We start from the raw sequence: 18,824 nt of genomic DNA, 5'->3' as shown, positions 1-18,824 counted from the left end.
CAGAACAGAAGCCGAGTTCTGAGTTTTTACTGAACGCTTACTTGCTTTGATTTTAGATAAGCCTGTGACTCAGTGAAAATACACAGCACAGAATCAGCAGTGTTTGTAGGTGTCTGCCAGAAATCTAGAGTTTTCATTATTCCTGTGGATGGTGGTTCACAAACAGCGACAGTGCTATATTGGTGTGTGTATGTGTGTATATATATATATATATATATATATATATATATATATATATATATATATATTATCTCTATATCTATCTCTATATCTATCTATATATATCTATCTATCTCTATCTCTCTATATATCTCTATATATATATATATATATATATATACATACACCTTTATCACAATAAAGCTGTTCTGATGCTCAGAAAAGGAAATAAACAAACATTATAATGCATGCAATAAAAGCATGTTTTTCCTGAATGAAGCCACATCTGTGACATGACGGGTCATACGGTAGCAGCGCAGACATATTGCTGTTTCTTTGTTCATATGCTGCTGCTCTGCTGTCTGTGTTTTGATGCTCACCCGTGAGCAGCAACTACAGTACATTCTACTACTGTGAGTTTTTGGAGATTCAAATAGCGCAATGCCGCCCGATCAAAAACATCAGCACCTTTAAATTATACAATCTCACGTTTTAAAAATTTGTTCATTGTACATCACATATTTACACTGGTAATAAAACACAGAAGTAGAAAACGGCAACAAAATCCATGTCGCAATTATAAATTAATGTAAATGGAAAAGTTGCTTTTAAAACGTCATTAATTAGCTGTAAATGAACTATAAATAAGTCAGTGCATAAAATTAGAGACAATATGATACAATGATGGTCAGAAAAAAAAATAAGTGCAAGCTGCATTATCAGGGGCTGTAACAGCAATGTTAACCTATGACACGTTGACGTGTAACGGAAGCCCTGATACGAATCACACATTCACATATGACACCGTGTGAAATGACACGACACATTTATGATATAAAATTCCAAATTAAAAGAAAGTCAAGGCCTCCTTGCCTGAGGCTCATGTCACTGAGGTGTCATTTAATGGGTTTTTGCAAAGCTGATCCTAGGTCAGTTGCTATTGAGGGAAAGGAGGAGGCAGCTGCTGTGGCCTTGTAGTGCTCCGATTCAGGCTCACATCCACGTGATGCGTTTATCTCATGTGTATTTCCACGATAAAAGATTTTTTTTCCTTGTGTCTTATGTTCCTTATGTGATTGAGGCAGACCTTCATTTCCTTTTTCTCTGCAACGTCCCTGACCATGACCCAGAGCTTTTTAATGTCCACACAAGAGGCAGCATCAGAGGTCACATCTGCAGTTGTCTGAGTGGGCTGAGGTGCCGTGTTTTCACCAGTTGGCTGGAGGCTGGCTGGGCTCTGCACTGCCTGAATGGTCCAGCTCTGCGCTGTCACAGTCCGAGTCATCGTACAGGCCCTGGTTTGGATCAGAACATTAGTTAGTGGGGTGTTGTTGCCACTGTCTGACATGCTTCACCTCTCCTCTCGCTCCATTTGCCCACCTCGTAGTTTTGTTCATTTGTACTGAGCTGCGTCTTCACGTGTCTCAGAGCAGCCTCCTTCTCAGACAACCCGTCCGAGCCCAGCTGGGTCGGGTCAGACGGGTCGGCGGGGATCTCGGAGCCCTGAGACAGCAGATCGTCGCTCTTGTCGTCCAGGCGCTCGTCGGTGTTGGTGCTGACGACGTCCGGCGTGCCGCTGTGCGAGTGGTCGGTGGTGTTTCCCTCCTCGCCGTCGGAGACCGACAGGTTCTCTGAGCTGAAGGTGGACAGGGACTGGCACTTGGTCATGCTAACGGTGCGCCTGAGGGCGAGAAACGAAAGAGACGATACGTCGGCATTCCTGAACACTTAAACGCAACACGGCGCATTCAATGACGCAGAGGAATGTTAAACACATTCATGTTTGTCTCATTCATTTCGTTGCGGTGTTGTTACAGCATTAGTCTGTAGATGTGGTGCCTTCTTCAGGTCTTACCGTCTCCTCGGCAACTCCACCTCGCTGTCCACCTCTCCTTCTTCTTCCTCTGAAGACACGCCGCGCCTCTGAGAAGACAGTTTACAGTGAGTGTGAAGCACAAGTGTTCACCTGCTTGAGTGCGTGTCGGCACCAAATACTGCCCCGACTACGTATAATTACACACGACCGTGACCAGCAATCTGAGTGACCGTATCATCAGTAGTATTTTTGATTCTAGAACATTTTTGTATCATCACACATTCCCACTGTGTTTTACTGTTAGTTCTCTGCAGGAACACACGGTTTCATTTTGTGGCCACTGATTCTCACCTGACTCCGCGTGACCGCCGCCCTGTACAACAGCGCCGCAGGCGTGAGTCTCTGGCTTCTGGGGGAGCGCGTTATCACCATCCCCTCCTCCTTCTCCTCACCCTCATGGGGCGCCCGGGGGGGCCCGAGCACGGACGCCCTGCCTGCAGTCGCCCCCCTGCCACAAGGAGAGTCGGGGCTGCTGGAGAACGGGACCGAAGCTGCGTCTTCGCTGGGCGTGTCACTGCGTGGAGGCGTTTCTGCCAGGTCATCGGGACCGACACCCACATCCGGCCCCTCCTCTGGTTCTCCAGTCCCGCTCTCCCCCAGCCCGGCGGAGGCACTCTGGCTGCCGGCTCTATCCAGCCCCGGCCTCACTTGGCCCTTCCTCCGGCCTTCGGCCTCCAGGGTGGTTGATATGAGGTCGGGGCTGGAGGAGGACATCTTCTTGAGCAGCAGGTCATGCTGCAGGCCTCGGAGAGCTGCGCTGGGGTCTAGGTGGTGCTTGCTGCTGGGAACAGATGAGGTGGCATTCACCATTGCTAAAGATGAAGAGAGGGTGGCCTTCAGCTGAGCCAGGTCCCCGCTGCTGCCCTTCCCAGCCTTCCTGTAGCGGGGCTTTCCTCGACGTGAGCGTCCAGGGGACGTGGAGCCTTTGTTGGGGATCGTGACCTGCGTCATGGAAGAGTCCAGTTTGGGGAGGATGACCTCTGACTTCAGTAAGTCTGGCCTGAAAAGAACACGGGCACAAGTGTTTTCAAAGTAAGTAATGTGCTATAAAGTCCCACTTTAGCTTTGAGGTGAGCGTTCATCTCACCTCTTGCTGTGCGACGGCAGCTTCTGAGGTATGTTGCGTTTCTTCATGAGCTTCTCCATGGAGTTGGAGGACGTCGACTGTCTGGAGCTGTGGTGCTTGAAGCAGCCTGGGTATTTCTTGTCCAGCGACTGTTCCCTCCTGGTGGCGAAACGCAAAGCCAATAATTACTGAATGGGTGTCAGTGGATCCTCAGAACTGCACATTTTATCAACACGCTTTAATACTACAAATACAACGAGCTTAATCAGAATTAATGGAGAGCAACCTGTTAATTGCAGGAAATCAAAACCTAAGGTTTTACTGCATGCTGCTCCGCCTCTTCTCGGTTTCTAACCTCTATTTGTGTGTTACTTTGGACAAAAGTAGAAATAAATGCCACTGTTTCCATACTTGAGCAGCTCCTTCTCTTTAATCTCCAGCTGCAGCATGATGGCGTTGAGCTCCATGTAGAGGTTGTTGGCTCTCTCAAGTTTCCTCTCATAGTGCTCTCGGATGTCCAGTGCGTGTCTGTGTGGAGACGGGGGGTCATGAACGCACATATTCCATCGTAGCATATCTGTTCACACCTCAGTACTTTTCCATTCCCGCTGGGAACGAACCCGCACTCTTTCCGTCTAACCTGAGTTCCTCCCTGCGTCGTTTGATCAGCTCCTCATCCAGCCTGTGAAGACACGTGCCCTCAGACTTGATCTTCTCAAAGTGGTGCCTCACCTCGTCTCTCCACTCCACCTGGAGGGGCGGCATTGAAAACATCAGTCAGATCACACAGAAATGACTAACAGGTAACTAAATACTTAATATTTTACAATTAAGCTGTTTCCCTCGTGTCTGTGCCTTATCACTGAAACATTAGTCTTTCAGATTCCAATCAATACTCGGAGAGAAAAAAAACGAACACGAGCTGTTCTGATGCGCAAAAAATGCAGCATGAGCACTTTCTTGTACACAGTGGAGCATGACAGCAGTTATCTGATACCTGTCACATCAGAAGACAAAAGACGTCAGGTATGAGCGCGTGCAAATACGTGTGTGTGTGCGTGCGTGCGTGTGTATGTCTACGCACTAGTGAGGCTTCTTATTAAGCTAATGGACTCCCGCGTGCACTCCTCTATGTCTTCAGTCCCCTCTTTCTGTCTCTGTGCTCTTTGCTCCCTACCATTAAAGCAATCAATACACTCCAGCAGCAAATACTTCTTTCTAACGTCACAAGAAAAATCCATTATGGGGCCGAGAGGAGAGAAACCGAGGAGGGCCGCAGGCGGGGGCAGGGAGGAATAAAGGATCGGGGATAAGTGGGGAGAGTGAAAGAGGTTTGTGCTGTGCATCATGGGAGATAAGACAGGGTCTTGGCAGCGAAGATGAAACACAACCTTAGCCGTGTGTTTTGGAATTATACATGCATGAGTTGCATGGTTCTGCACGGCAGAGTGAAGACGTATCTCCCACACAATTATACTTTTCCATCCCTCCTCTGCTTCATCTGTTCGAGTGCCCGGTTGGGGGATATTTGTCATCCCCACCCCCACCCAATTACAGGCGCACACGCCCTCCTGCTCCATCATATGCAGACCTTTCAGGCCAGAGGTTGTCACTTTCGCCACAAATCAGCGCTCGCATGTGACGGGAAACAAAGGCCGAGAAAGCGACAATGAAGTGTCGCCACTGAAGGGACAGGTGTTATTAGTGGGCTCCTGAGGGGCCCCGGTGCAGCTGAGCACGCCGCCCTGCCCGTCTTCACAGCGGAGCTCGTCCAATGAGCCGTTTATATGTTTGTTTATTTGACCATGACCATGAGAAGTGACGCTTGACATGAAACATAAATTAAGAAAAAAAAACAAGTCTACCTGAGACTGAAAGTATGTTTCCTGTGGCGTGGACAACATGTCCGCCGAGGCAATGTCCAGATGCAGCAGAATCTGTCGGAAGGACGGCCTGTTTCTTGGTTTGCAGTTCCTGTGGGTGGAAACGCAGGAATAGGCTCCTTGTTAAATATTGTTTTACTTTCCGTCCCTTCACTTTTACTACATGGCTCCAGCCATTATTTCCCCCCTCCGTCTGCTCACCAGCACTGCCTCAGGAGCAGTTTGAAGCTCTCTGGACAGCTATCGGGCACCGGCAGCTGCAGGCTGTTATTTCCCACTCCCCAGATGATGGCGGAGGAGTCCACGTCCTTATAGGGCACCTCTCCTGTCAGCATCTCCCACAGCACAACGCCGAACGACCTGCATACAGATGTGGCACATCTAATTTCAGATGCATCAAAAAAAAAAGATGTGAACTGATGAAAGGTGGCTCGATGGATGTCTTCTGAAAAATTAATTCTGCCTTTGTCACCGATATTAGTGCAACTACATTTTTATTTTAATGTTTTTTTAGTGGTAGGGTTTATTAATAAAATAAAAATCAATACACATTTTCCAAATGCAGTTTTTAATCTATACATTACTGTTTAATGGATGAACTGTTTTGTACGAGCAGACCCACAGGGATGGTAACTAAGGAAAGTCTGTTGTTGGCGATTATGGGTTGCCATAGCGACCATATGCAGCATCTAAGGCTCCAATAGCATCACATGCATCACGTTGTGGGTGTGTGTGATGTTTGGTTTTCGTGCATATTTTTAGAATCTCTCCATCTCCTTGTTTATGATTCGTGATGTGCACATGAAGAGAAGACTTTTCTTCTTCACTTGAATAGAGGGAAGTTCATGTATTCATGTTGGAAAAAAACAAATATTATTATTTGTCAAATTACTAATCAGTTTATGTTTTAATGTATTATTATTATTATTTTTATTTATTTTTTATTTATATTTATTAGGTGAGTTTAAGGAAACGTAGGTTTGCCCGGTGTTACTGTTTATTTTAGCATAACTGTTAAATGGCAGGTGCTCTTATGGTACAAAAAATAATACACTATGTGTCAAAGATTAGATTTCCACTAATGTTTTAGACTACTAACATTAGACTACTTTCCTTCCGAGTTATGACCTATGATCTAGTGATTTACATACATTTGAACAAAAATGTACAGTGTATCTTGTGCTTTGCTTTCCTCCTACATCAAAAGCTTTGTAATCCTATTTTCACTTCTCTGCTAATGCACTGCTGGCTCTGGGCCAAACCATCTGCAGGCTCCGAAGGTTATTCCAGCCTCTCCTGAGCACTGCAGCATCTGGCAAATCAATTATTAAATTAGCCAGCGTTCCTTTCAGGATGGAGAGGAAGAGTGATGGAGGGACGTGGGACGGGACAGGGATGGGAGAGACGAGGTGGAATGTACTGGGCCGAGCTTCACGCGGGGCAGCACATCAGATATGGCAGAGACCCTATAGGATTTCATGTAATGAAATATTGTACATAACACTGAATAGATTTGGTGGAAATAGGATCCCTCGCTCTCCACTGTAGTAGGCTGCAACTAATGGGATTCTGTGTTGATTCCGCAACAGATAAGACCCATGATGCAGGTTCACTCCCGCTGCACACAGGCTGCGTTCGAGGTCTGCTGCTTACCAAATATCCACCTTCTCTGAGACGGGCTCGTTGCGGATGACCTCCGGCGCCATCCAGGCCACCGTCCCGGCGAACGACATCTTGGTGCTCTTGTCACTGAGCTCCTTGGACGTGCCGAAGTCAGAGATCTTCACCGCGTCGTCGTACGTGATCAGGATGCTGGAATCACACGTCGATGCGTCACCTTGTGATTAGAACTGTTCGTTTACGCTGCAATCACTCTTTTTTTTCCAGCGGGTCTAAGGGACTCACTTTGGCGACTTGAGGTCTCTGTGGATGATCTTGTGGAGGTGAAGGTAATTCATGCCGCCAGCGATGCCCATGGCCCAGTCCATCAGCAGCGACGGCGTGATCTTCCTGCCGGCCCGCAGCACCTCATACAGCTGTCCCTGGGCACAGTACTCCATGATAATGCAGTAACATGGAGCCTGAGTACAAATACCCCTGCAAGTGTAGAAAAACATGTAGAGGCTTGAGTTCACGTCATAACACAACATTTTAATGGGAAACCTATTGCAATATCTTATTCCTAGTAATGATTTCTACTGACTTGAATGTGATGATGTTGGGGTGTTTGAGCTTGCGCAGGTGCTTGATGTCCGTCTCCTTGATGTTTCTCACTTTCTTCACTGCCACTTCCTGTCCGTGCAGTTTCCCCAGGAAGACGGCGCCCTGGGCTCCGCTGCCCACCCACTGCAGGTCTGATATCTCCTCAAACGGGACCTCCCATGCTTCTGACATTGGGAAAGGGGGTGGGTAAAACGGTCGGTGGGTTTATTTGTGCAGCAGCATAAATTACAGACGCACAGACAGAACTGGGGAGAGTGCAGCCTCCGTAGAGATGCAGCCATGATGTAGCTCAAAAACACACAGTGTGAGAACCCGCGTTGGTGTCTTGTTCTGCTGTTGAACCTCCTCTTAACCTGAGACTTGGGGAGTGCCGGCAGACAGACAGGGAGCTCTAATCTCCTGTGGGTAATTCTCCATCAGCCTCTTAAATCCTGCTTAGTGCCATTGTGAGGTTGACGCAAAACAGGGGTCCAACGCTGGGAAGGGGGCTGGAAGAGAGGGATTTTAAAAGCCTAGGATGTGGATGTGAGGCGGGAGGTGGAGGGGCGGTAGGGGTGATTCCCCATGAGCCCATGTGGCCAGAGACAGACTATTAATGCAGAGAAAACATACAGCCTGATCTGCTGCTGTTCTTGACACGGGGGAAGAAAATGGAGACGCATTTATCATATTAATAAGGGCGTTGTGAATGATTAATGCTCCGCAGTGGCTGATTGAGGGCTCAGCTACTAATGAGCCCTTCACATTTCCACAATAAAGCCAACATCTGATACACCAGGATTTTCCCAAGGTCTTTGACTGATCTGTAAAATTGGGGAAATTTAACACATCACCAGACGCCCCACAGTCCTTCAGCATCAATAAAAGGCAGATCGTTTCCCCGCTGTCTTTTGTGCCACATTGTGTCTTGCAATCAAAGCCCAATAATGGGGCATTGTCAGGCAGTCGGCTGCACTACGCCTATTTGTTTCACTTTCGTCATATCCACTTTGCTCCTCACGCCGCGTGTGACTCTGCACAGCGGAGGGGAGCAGCGAGGTGCAGATAGGCCGGGAGTGATAGCAATGAAGGATAAAGAGGAGACAATGGGGGGGGGTGGAGGTCAAAGGGTGCTACAGTATCAGAAGGCAATAAACACCGCCGCGTTCGTGCCCGATATTCATTCATCAAGTTTGCCTTCTGCTCCGTGATATATCTGCATCTTCATGTCAGCGCTGGGCGTGAAGACTTTCTATCTGCGGGCGTTCATCCACGTACGTGGGCCTGTGCGCGTGCGAGCTTTGCGTTAATAGAGACGAGAGGTGCGGGGTCAGAACGTGGCCATGCATAATTCATGAAGCAGATTTGGCAGAGGGGTCCCGGGGGAGCGCTGAGCTATTGTAGTGGCTGCAGACATAAACAACACAGCGTCACAGGGAGCTAGTTTCATTTGGGGGGGGGTTTAGTAGGAGGGAGGGTGTGTGTGTGTGTGTGTGTGTGTGTGTGTGTGTGTGTGTGTGTGTGTTGGGGGGGGGGGGTTATGGGCGAAGAAGAAATGGAGGGTGTCAGGGGGAAAATAAGCCCTTTGCAGCTTTGATAGAGTCTCTCTCTGGCTGAAGCGCATCCACGTCAAGGAAAGTGTTTGTTTACAGCGAGGTCTTTGTGGGAGTCATACTGTTTAATGTAATTAAACAGGAGGATACGATCATTTCATTAGCATATCAAAGCTTTTCACTGGCGATAAAGCGAGACGAGCTTTTTTGCTTTTATAGGAAAACTAAAAGCAGCCATTGACGTGAGTGTGTTTAGATGTGTCTGTGTGTGCACGGGGCCTCTGGACTCACCGTCCAGGTCGTGCTTGTGCTCCGTGGAGTAGGCTTTGCCAATCATGGTCCAGACTGGCCGCAGACACCCGAAGAGCCCCTCCAGAAACCCCCCTCCCCCTCCGGTGGACTGGCACTGAAGCCTGGCGTCGTCCGCCTGGCTCCTCACGGCGCTGGTGTCCGACTCCTGCCGCTCTCCCTCGGTCCTTCCAGGGCTGCCGTCGTGGTCGTGGAGCTTCAGGACGCTGTTGGCAAAGTGCTCCTGTTGTTCGTCTCCCGGCGTCTGGCTGTGCCCGGCCGTCTGCGCCTCCCCCCCCCGGACCCCGGCCTCCACCGCCGCCCCGGTGTCTATGGAGAGGACGTTGCGAAGGACGCACTGGGTCGGGGTCAGGTCCATTTCCGGGGTGCAGGGGGTCTCGGCATCGAGCCGCCGGAAGGATGGAGGATCGGAGAGGGGAGTGTTGAAACCGGAGAGAGAGGGAGAGGGGGCGCGAGGTTCATGAATGAGCGCCATGAGTGGCTGCAGTCATCCAAACAATGAGAGACAGGGGAACCTTGACAGGACCAGACACAGAGAAGAAGAGGAGGGAGGACAGGAAGACAGAAACTGTTACTGAGTTACTAATACTATTGAGGTTACTTGTCCATATTGCATCTGTGTAAAAACTCTGTGATAGTGTTAAAGTTAGCAATGAACTCCAAAAGCAGCCAGGTGCCTCCTTCTATGATCAACATCACAGATATGCTTTTTACAGATGCATAAGTACAACCTTGTTATTTGTGAGAAACAAGGAGGTGAAAGTAGGTCGTCGTGCTACGTGTGCATCTGAATCAACTGACGACCGATCGCTTGTGTCTGCAGACATCAAATCAATACTGGAACGTGGAACGGGGTCCAGGATGCGGCTAAAGGACAAAAGAGCAGCCTCTTTGAAGCAGCACCAATAAAAAAAAAATGCACGGATCCCACACACAGCGGCATCACAGCATTGGAGTAACAGACTGCTGTGCTCTGAGATTATTACCTAGGCCACACAGAATGAGCAACGTGACGGCTACAAGGAGCGTGTTCGAGGCTCGTCATTCGTCCAAGGTGGATGAAAAGGCATGATTTCTCTGTGTCTGCCTTTGGAAGGGACCCACTCCCCTTCCTCTGTCTGCCACAAACAAGGCAAGAAGTTGGCAGCCTTGAACAGCGATTAACTACAACCAAACTCCATTACAGCACTGGAGTAGTGGAGTTGTTGTGCACCTTAAGCCATGACATGAACATGGAGCCTCTTTGTCCATCATTTCAATATATTTTTGTGATATCCAAGTCAGTTTACTGAGCTCCGGTGAGACACACAGCCACGAACCCGTGAAGTCCGCAACCACCATCCACATTATCATTTTCTCAAACCAACCACCGAGACACATCTGGTGCCTCAAATCTCGCATCATCACACATCATTCACATCCGACTGGTTCCTGGCTCTCCTAATAGCCCCGCTTCCTGCTCGCACTTTATTGCTGTCGAGGCATCAGCTGCGGCAGGCTGCGCTCGGTTACAGGCCAGCGCGCTCCGGATGCGTCGGAGAGCTTCCTCGCGCGCATCACCGCCCCCCCCTCGCATCTCGCGCAGTTCAGACGCCGCGGCGCGTCGGCGGAGCATCACTGACAGCGCCGAAGCCGCAGTCAAGCACGTCGGCCGTGAATGATAGGACACGGGCGGCGTTGCTGCTGGTGCTGCTGGTGCTGCTGGTGCTGCTGGTGCCTTGCTCCGCTCTACCTGCCCGTCATCTGCCGCTGTGCAACGTTGCCTACCTCAGTGCCGACAGCTGAGCTCCATCGCTGGTGTCGCTGAATGCGCGCACTGTTCCACTTGCAGGGTTTTATCCTAACAAACGCTGCACGGCAATTCGCCCGTTCTCGGCTCGGACGCGTCCCTTCTCGGCGTGCGGCGAGGCGCTGCTTATTCCAGTGAACAGTAAACACAGATATGTGCGCTCCCTGGCTTCGGTTGCGCTCTCGCCTGTGCGCATCCCCCTTCAGCCTCCGAACGTGCGATCTGCGCACACTCAGGAATTTATACGACTATCCCACCTATAGTAAACACGACCGAGGAGCAGCGAGGGGAGGAGGGAGGGGGGGGGGCATCCTCGGCGGCCGCCTATCGGGGGGCGGGGATGCTGTGACGCGCTCAGCCCGGTGAGACACGGGACAAGCGCAGGTACACGGGGTTGGTGTGCATGAACGAGGCTACCTTTCGGGCAGGGAAGAGGGGGGGTCGGCCGGTATGTGAGGCGATCAAAATGATGTCATCCCCCAGGCACGCAGCTTTTGACTGGACAGCGCCACGAAAATCCCCTCAAACCCTATTAACGCGCTCTGCATCGGGTTTAATTGGTGCATAATCTGCGAGCAGTATCCCGTCTGCCACAGAGGGGATGTGAAGGAAGGACGGCAGGTCGTTTTTTATTATTATCGTCTCCAATCTCCACTGACCCAATTCTCTGAGACGAAGAGACTGGGACTGAACACATAGAACCTAAATGGGACTTTCCCCAGGCGCGGTTTGTTCCCCTGAGCGACTTTAATTAACCTGAATGAAGGAAAATATCCCACTAATTCAGACAAGTGCCGCAAATCACATTTGGTCTTTAACATTACTCATTATTATTGTTGTTTAATTAAAACATGCTATTGTGGCGTGCCATCATTAGTGATGAAGACCTGACCCCCACAATCACCTGATTGAACGCTAAAAGAGTTTTTTGGGGATGAGCTGGACTGGAGGGTGAAAAAGAAAGTTAACATCTGTGGGAGCTCCTTCACGACAAATGGAAAACCAAGTAAAAATGTCATCAGAGCAGAAAGTGGCAACTAGCACGTAAAACATAATTCCATATAGTTCTAAATAAACTAATCTATAAATTTCAGTTGTTTGAGATGTAATTCACGGGAAAGTCCTGCTGCATAACTCACTCTCAGGCAGATCATACAGCTACTGTAACACATTCAGTGCAGTGGAGTCCTGCATCATGAACGGAGGCTCCGCAGGCCAAGATGGGGATCATGAAATCAGTGTAAACACTGGAGAATCTTCCAAGAGTCAAACTACTTGGCTGGTGAAACAGCTGGGTCTCCCACGTCTGAGCTGTGAATGTACTGAGAGTAAATGGTTGTAACGACACGACCCTCTTTGAGCGCTAAATCCAAATCCTGTCCTTATCTCCCAGATTAAGCTCGTGTTGGGCTTAAATCCCAACGATGACCTCATCGCGCTGTTTGTAGACAGCAGGGAAACCCTAACTGGTGCAGAGACAGACCATGTGGGACTGAGAAACCTGTTCACACACTAGCTTTCAGAGACCCCCTCCCTCCCTCTTCATGAAATCCTGATGAAAAAAAACATAATTGAACCTCCAGCAAAATCACATTTCGAGAAAAAAAGGAAATATAAATATAAAAAGATTGCGTTATTTATTAAATTTTGGAGTGAACCTTCTGCCTCCAACTGAAGTCTTGCCAAATGAAAATTTGTTTTGTGGTTTACAGAAGCAGAGACAGATTGAGGCTTTTAATAATGGTACATTATTAGCTCCTAATGCCAAAAGGGGCAATACAGCAATTAATTAACTAATCAGCTAAATGTTTTAGAACATGTCTAATTAAACATCACAGTGAGACACTGTCAGGGAGATACTGTACGTTTAGTTGTTTAACTTCATTATTCTTGGCTTTTATGGTTTAATTTTAAAATTAGACATAACATCATCCACCAAACACTTTCAAAGAACACACCAAAATGTGGTTTATTAATATTTTAGGTTTTTAACATTAAACGCAGTAGAAAAACCTCAACCACTTAATCATTCCTGTTATTTTCTGCCGTCCATATCTCTCCCAACCGTGTCTTAAGGCAGTGAGAACAGAGCTGCACATGCTTTGTTCTCCCTCAGAAAAACTTTCTGCATGATTTATTTATTGGCGCTTGTAGTTGCAGAGCAGCTTTTCAGCGGTGCTGCTCGGGGACTCGGAGGATCAGCGCTGCTGTTTCTGATGTCCACGAACGCAGCTTCTGCTGTGGTTACTCCAGCTGAACGAAGCACTGAGCGAACGCTGCAGGGCATCACTCCTCAGATAAACCCCCCCCCCCCCCAAAAAAAAAAAATACAAAGTGACAGCTGTTCTACAGCCCATTCAGTGGGACTCCTGCAGATTGGAGCAGAGTTAGTCACTCCCTCAGATTATTGCAAATAGTAAGAGAAAATCAATGAAATCTGCCCAATTAACAGTGCCAGGCTTTAATCAGACTACTGAAGGAATGATGGTACAGGAGACGCTGTGTGGTCTCCATCCAAATGACTGATGCAAAATGCTGTGGTGACTGGCAACATGCCTCCTAATCTGTAGGGGGGATTTAACAAAAGCCTGCAGTGGAAGGAATAGTGTGTGTTCTGTGTGTACATACATGCCTCAGACTATGAGTGTACAGTATGCAGCATGAGGCCTGGTGCCAACTGGTCAGATTGTCCTGGTGTGGTTTAGGTGGAATGGAATGGGGTAGAGAACAGGGGTGTGTGGGGTTTGGGTGTGGATTGGAGCATTGTCTGTGTGTGTGTGTGTGTGTGTGTGTGTGTGTGTGTGTGTGTGTGTGTGTGTGTGTGTGTGTGTGTGTGTGTGTGTTGGAGGGGAGGAATCCCTGGAGAGTCTATTTATGGATCCTCACCAAGAGCCCCTTGTGTTGCTCATTGTCACCTTTGCTGAATAGGCATCCAATCATCCAATCCACTCGTCTGTTCCTAATGGGAGCGCGCACAAAAGAAGCAAAGATATCTGGGAAATGGAGGCTTCGACATCATGGCAAAGACACTTTTAAAAATTTCACAAAAAAAGAAAGGTTTGGTCGAGGAAGGAGCAATCCTGTCTTTAGAAGGAAGCTGATGCTCAAAGCCCACAATGCCACTCCATTGCATCCACATGCGTCCAGTGATGGGATTCATTAAGCTTGGCGCCGACCAGTGTTGGAGGGCGGGTAGGGGAGGTGTCGTGGGTGGGGGTATCCTCCATTTCAAGACAATGATCTCACCTCCTGTCTGCAGAGCTTTCATTCATAAAGTTCATCCATTGATCGCAGGTGTGTGCGCAGAGATGCACACACAATGAACTTGTCTCCCAACAGGATGCTGAGGAGACATTCGAGCCAGTGAGGCAATATTTTGGTGAGATCATTGATGGAAGTCAAGGTCCCTCCTTCTGCCTCAAACCTCTGTAAAAGGATGGATGTCTTTATCAGCTCTTACCATATTAGGGCAAGTGTGCTAACACAGGGTTATACAACCAACCTATGTGGCCATATAAATCATATTTAGTGACAGGATCTGGGCCCCGTCTTATCCTGGAGCCGGAGTGACTCTGTCTCTGCCATTTTGTGCTGAGGACATAACTCTGAAAATAATCTGATTGATGAAAAGCACTTAACCAAGACCAGAGAAAGCCAAAACACTGAGTTTAAAGTTGTACAACTCTAGAACATACGGAAATGGCAGGTTTCATCACTAATAGCAAATCCCTTCAAATACAGGTGACCCTTTGTTAACATAAAATATTGATTAGAGATGGCTAACAGAAGAACCTTACTGACTTATTAAGGGGTGTTCTAAATTATGCTAATCCAACATTTAGATCAAGCACTGCTTTGATCTTCCAGGGAGATTAGATGTGTGTCTGACTCGGCTTTGAAACCTTGGAGAGGGTGGAAGCCGGCCTGGCTGCCTGCTGTGAGCAGCCTCCGGCAGTGGCCCCGGCGAGGCAAGGGTTAACGCGCGCGCAGGGGAGGTTGGAGAAGCCTTCCTGAAAGTCACGTGGTCTGTGCCAAGAAGGGGTGGAGGAGGGTGGGGGGTCGGCAGCGTGTTGCCGTGGAAACAGAATCCTCAGTTGGCTGGGTGAAGTCAGAGGCGTAATATTAGGCGGTGACTGCAGTTAGATGCTGCTGGTGGTGTGAGGTACGTAGACGGGCGGGGAGGGAGGGAGGGAGGGGGGGGGGGGGGGGAGTGACTCACTCGGGAGGACGCACTCTGCATTCTAATGGATGGATGCACATAGAGTACTTCCTTGCTCACACACAGTATTTTATATACGTCCACCTACAACGTGCTATTCCCTGACTTCTCACATTACATAGAGTCGTTTTGCGTGTCCTCGACAGCTCTACGTCTAGAAACCAAAAAGGCCAATTCATTGCAATGGAAGACCTCTCGGAACGTCTAGTGGCTTCAGTTGTACCAAGAAAGGCATGTATTATCTCCAACGGTCTAGTAAAGTAATTGGTAATGGTATAATTGTGTAGCACAGGTGGCAATTAAAGTGATAATATATGTAAACCATGGTCACGATTATCATTGAATTAACTACACTTCCCAAATGCCCTCAAGTGAAGGGGCTCACCAGCTGTCACAGGGGAAGCCTTAATAATTATGTTCAGGATTTTTGGGTTGTTGTTTTAAAGGGCTTTTCTTTTTTAGCTGCAGGGCCGTTAAATAACATCTCATTACATCGACTGTGTACTTTATGTGAATGAGCGTTATTTCTCAGGACGCAAGACAAGAAAGCAAAAGCAACTACTGTACTATGCATCTTTTCTGAAACGCATATAAAACTAAATCATAAAATTCAAAAACAACTCATTAATTATTCTTGTTTAAAGTTATCCATTGCAAATATGTTTCACTCAGTCAGAGAGAATTTGAAAACAGAAGAGGCAGGAATAAATTTAGCTTCAATGGAATTGTTTAAAAAAGGTCATAAAATAATACTATTTTATCTTCTTCATCTTGTATCTACTTTTATGGAGTGTTATTTACCAATAAATTACATTTCTCTCTGTTGTAACTAACATAATCAATATTCAGGGTTGAAATGCTGTTGTAATGTAATTTGAATACATAGTGTTGTTATTCATTTTTTGTAGGTATAAATATTTAATTTTTGTTATTCAGCTGTCTGGCTGACATCCACAGCCTCCACCTTCAAAGCAGCCGCTGCAGTGTTACGCCACAGGGGAATGTGACATACACTGTGCCTGAAGCAAATAATTGACTTTTTGATTGAACCCTGCTTTGCTTTTCCTTTAAAGGAAAGCCAGGGCAGGCTCATTTCCCATCATCGCTCTGTGTAAAACTGGAAGCAGTGTGACGTGTCCTTGGCCACCACCCACAGCTGCATCTCATGGTGTGGTGCGAGCCAATGGGGAGCAGGCTCACTGACCAGTCTCAGCACCGAAAGCAGGAGGCTGGTGGATCCAACCAAACACGAATTTCAGGAGCTTTTATAGATGGTTTATGTGAGTGTGACTCATTTCATTTTTGGGAAGATGGAGCACATACAGTGCACCACAAAGAGAAGCAAAAGTGACATCAAACATATACACAATTATACACAGTGTATATAGATGTATGTATAAACATGGCATAGTTTAACAGAGACAACTATATTTCACAAAAGCAACTACATTCATCATAAATCACATATCTATTGTTTAAACTGTTAGTTCTCATAACCCACTTACTATGTTTCACAGGTCTTCACACAAACCCAAACAGAAAAATAAGCAGGAAGAAGCCTGAGGAATAGCAACAAAGGGGTTCCCTTTTACATGAACCCATGCAAATAACGATGTGTGACAGAGCACGGCCACACAGAAGACTTGCATTATGGTCAATCAGGTTAACAGCACTACAGGCTGTAATATTCATAGATGCGTATCAGTAACCCATGAACACACACAAAATTAACTGATCCTACACTTACCTAATATATTCAACCACGGTGGCCATTGCTTCCCAAATTTGTATTCTAGAGAAACACCAGCCACCAATTACACAGTTATGCTAATAGCCCTCTTCACTGAATCATATATTAGCCATATTAGGAGTGATTCATTCAACTGAGGTGGCCAAGTAGTATTTGTTACAAGACTGTGATGAAAGTGAATACACAGTAAAAATGTCAGGATCTAAGTGGAAAACATTATTGTTGTTTCACAAACTAGTAGCTGAAATGAAGAGACGCATCCTCTGCAACATCACAAGGAACTTCTGCCTGTTTTTTCAACGTAGTGCGCTGTCCATGGTGCTGATTAAGTGCACTGAAGCCAAGTAAGAGGTATAAAATGCATTTATCTAGAATGCAGTGTGCGGTTGAAAAGGGATGCCGTGTGACAAAAAAGGAATTTAACAGATTATAGTTAAACAAGTTATTCAAATTCTTAAACTTCCAGAACTTCTTAGACTTCAAGAAATAAAAACAAATTAGCCAAACAAAACAAGACAAAATTTGAATCAATTTAACTTAAAGATTTTTTCTACTTTCACTCAGGGGACTCAAATTATATTTCAAAGCCAAATACTGAATCTATTTTTATCAGCAATTTAATATGTAACGACATTTTTTGTGAAATGCTATATTTATTCAAAATTTAATGTTTCAACCAAATCTAAATATTTTACCAAATTCCTCCCTTACACTTTTTCTTTAAAATATACAACGTTTTTCGTTTTTACTTTTCTCACATTAGTTTTTTTTAAAGTAAATAATAGATATATTAGATAGATTATACAAAAAGCAGTAAACTGACGTTAAAAGGCCTTTCTTCCATTAAAACCTTGCACTCAACCTGTCAGGAAAATGGGAGCCCCTCTTCAAATCAATCTTTATCGAGTTGATTAGGCTGAAATAAAAGAGTTGTCAATGTGCCAAGTGAGCTGGTGATACGCAGTCAAAGCCTCTCAGCTGACCCGCAACGCCACCTGGCTGCTGGCAACGCAATCTGACATTAAAATACTAGATGTACAGATCAAAACAGCCAATGACACCCCGTTGTCCCCGAATATGGAAAGAAAGAACATTGCGACGAATTCCGCCTGTCTGTTTCTGCAATGTGTGCTCACATGGCGAGGAAGATCAGCGTTGGAAAGATGAATCGTCTGAGCAGGAAGCAGGGCTCATATAGCATATTAATTGATGACAAACCTACCTTCTGCAGGCTCGGCGTTGCTAAACGAAGACACGCGACTGTTTGGTTTAGTAAACGAGGGGTGAATAGCTGTGTTCTTCCGCAGGAGGAAGACATAAAAGCCGCGGCACCTCCGTTCAGCCTGGCTACCACAAGGGTCCCATCTGGCTAATTACCTTGTCAATAAACCTTGAAGGTAATATCGCGACAACGGGAGCTGGGGTGAGCGCTGCATTGACCCTCCTTAATGACACTGCCGCGATTGAAATGTGACAGCTGACGTCTCCATTTAAATTCATTGCATTCCATTATTTTGAAATCGCCCCCGGGTTCCTTGACTACACACTGCAAAGCAAATCTGACGCTACAACGCTGACAATTGCAAATTAAATCCTTTCTGGATTAGTTGAAAACTAGTCATCTCCGTAATATTAAAAAATAGCTACAGTAATTTATGAACAATTTATTCTCAAGTCAATGGTAAAATATTTTTCGTTGTTTAGTAATATATTGCTGGAATAGATTTTACTTGGCACTGGTGCCAGTATTACTGTCATGAGGCAATTAGAAGATTTATAGCACGTATAAAATAAACACGTGACCCAGTCACTCCAGTTCTGCACCCAATTTGAATTAAAACGAACTATTTACAATATTCAGCTACCACGATGCAGTTTAAGGCTGGAAAAAGAAACAACACATCTTGTAATGATTTGTTGTTAAGTGCAGCGCCCTCTAGTGTTACATTTGCGTTAGCATAAAATGCAGATGAACAAACATTTGGTAATTTTTTACTTTACAGAAATCGAGTCACGGA

At 46.6% G+C, this 18,824-nt stretch overlaps 1 protein-coding gene across 2 annotated transcripts; it reads right to left on the bottom strand.

Annotated features, from left to right (window-relative positions):
• Window positions 1-314: 314 nt before the first annotated feature.
• On the bottom strand, window positions 315-18,314 carry LOC114856403 (mitogen-activated protein kinase kinase kinase 12-like). 2 transcript variants are annotated; one of them, XM_029152344.3, is made up of 14 exons: window positions 18,029-18,314; window positions 9,031-9,563; window positions 7,188-7,371; window positions 6,890-7,081; window positions 6,638-6,796; window positions 5,186-5,344; window positions 4,967-5,075; window positions 3,742-3,851; window positions 3,513-3,629; window positions 3,123-3,260; window positions 2,327-3,035; window positions 2,015-2,082; window positions 1,540-1,840; window positions 315-1,454 (listed from the first exon to the last, which is right to left on the bottom strand). In XM_029152344.3, exons 2-14 carry the CDS (start codon window positions 9,521-9,523, stop codon window positions 1,368-1,370), a joined length of 2,826 nt encoding a protein of 941 aa, XP_029008177.1. In that variant the 5' UTR covers window positions 9,524-9,563; window positions 18,029-18,314; the 3' UTR covers window positions 315-1,367. The 2 variants fall into 2 exon arrangements, with proteins under 2 accessions (XP_029008177.1, XP_029008176.1); XM_029152343.3 differs by lacking the exon at window positions 18,029-18,314 and adding an exon at window positions 10,816-11,089.
• Between the last annotated feature and the right edge of the window lie 510 nt (window positions 18,315-18,824).

The sequence above is a fragment of the Betta splendens genome, chromosome 5 (assembly GCF_900634795.4).
Source record: "Betta splendens chromosome 5, fBetSpl5.4, whole genome shotgun sequence".
In the NCBI taxonomy this organism is placed as follows: Eukaryota; Metazoa; Chordata; class Actinopteri; order Anabantiformes; family Osphronemidae; genus Betta; species Betta splendens.
The sequence above is the reverse complement of the archived record's forward strand: the minus strand, read 5'-3'. Positions and strand labels throughout refer to the sequence as shown.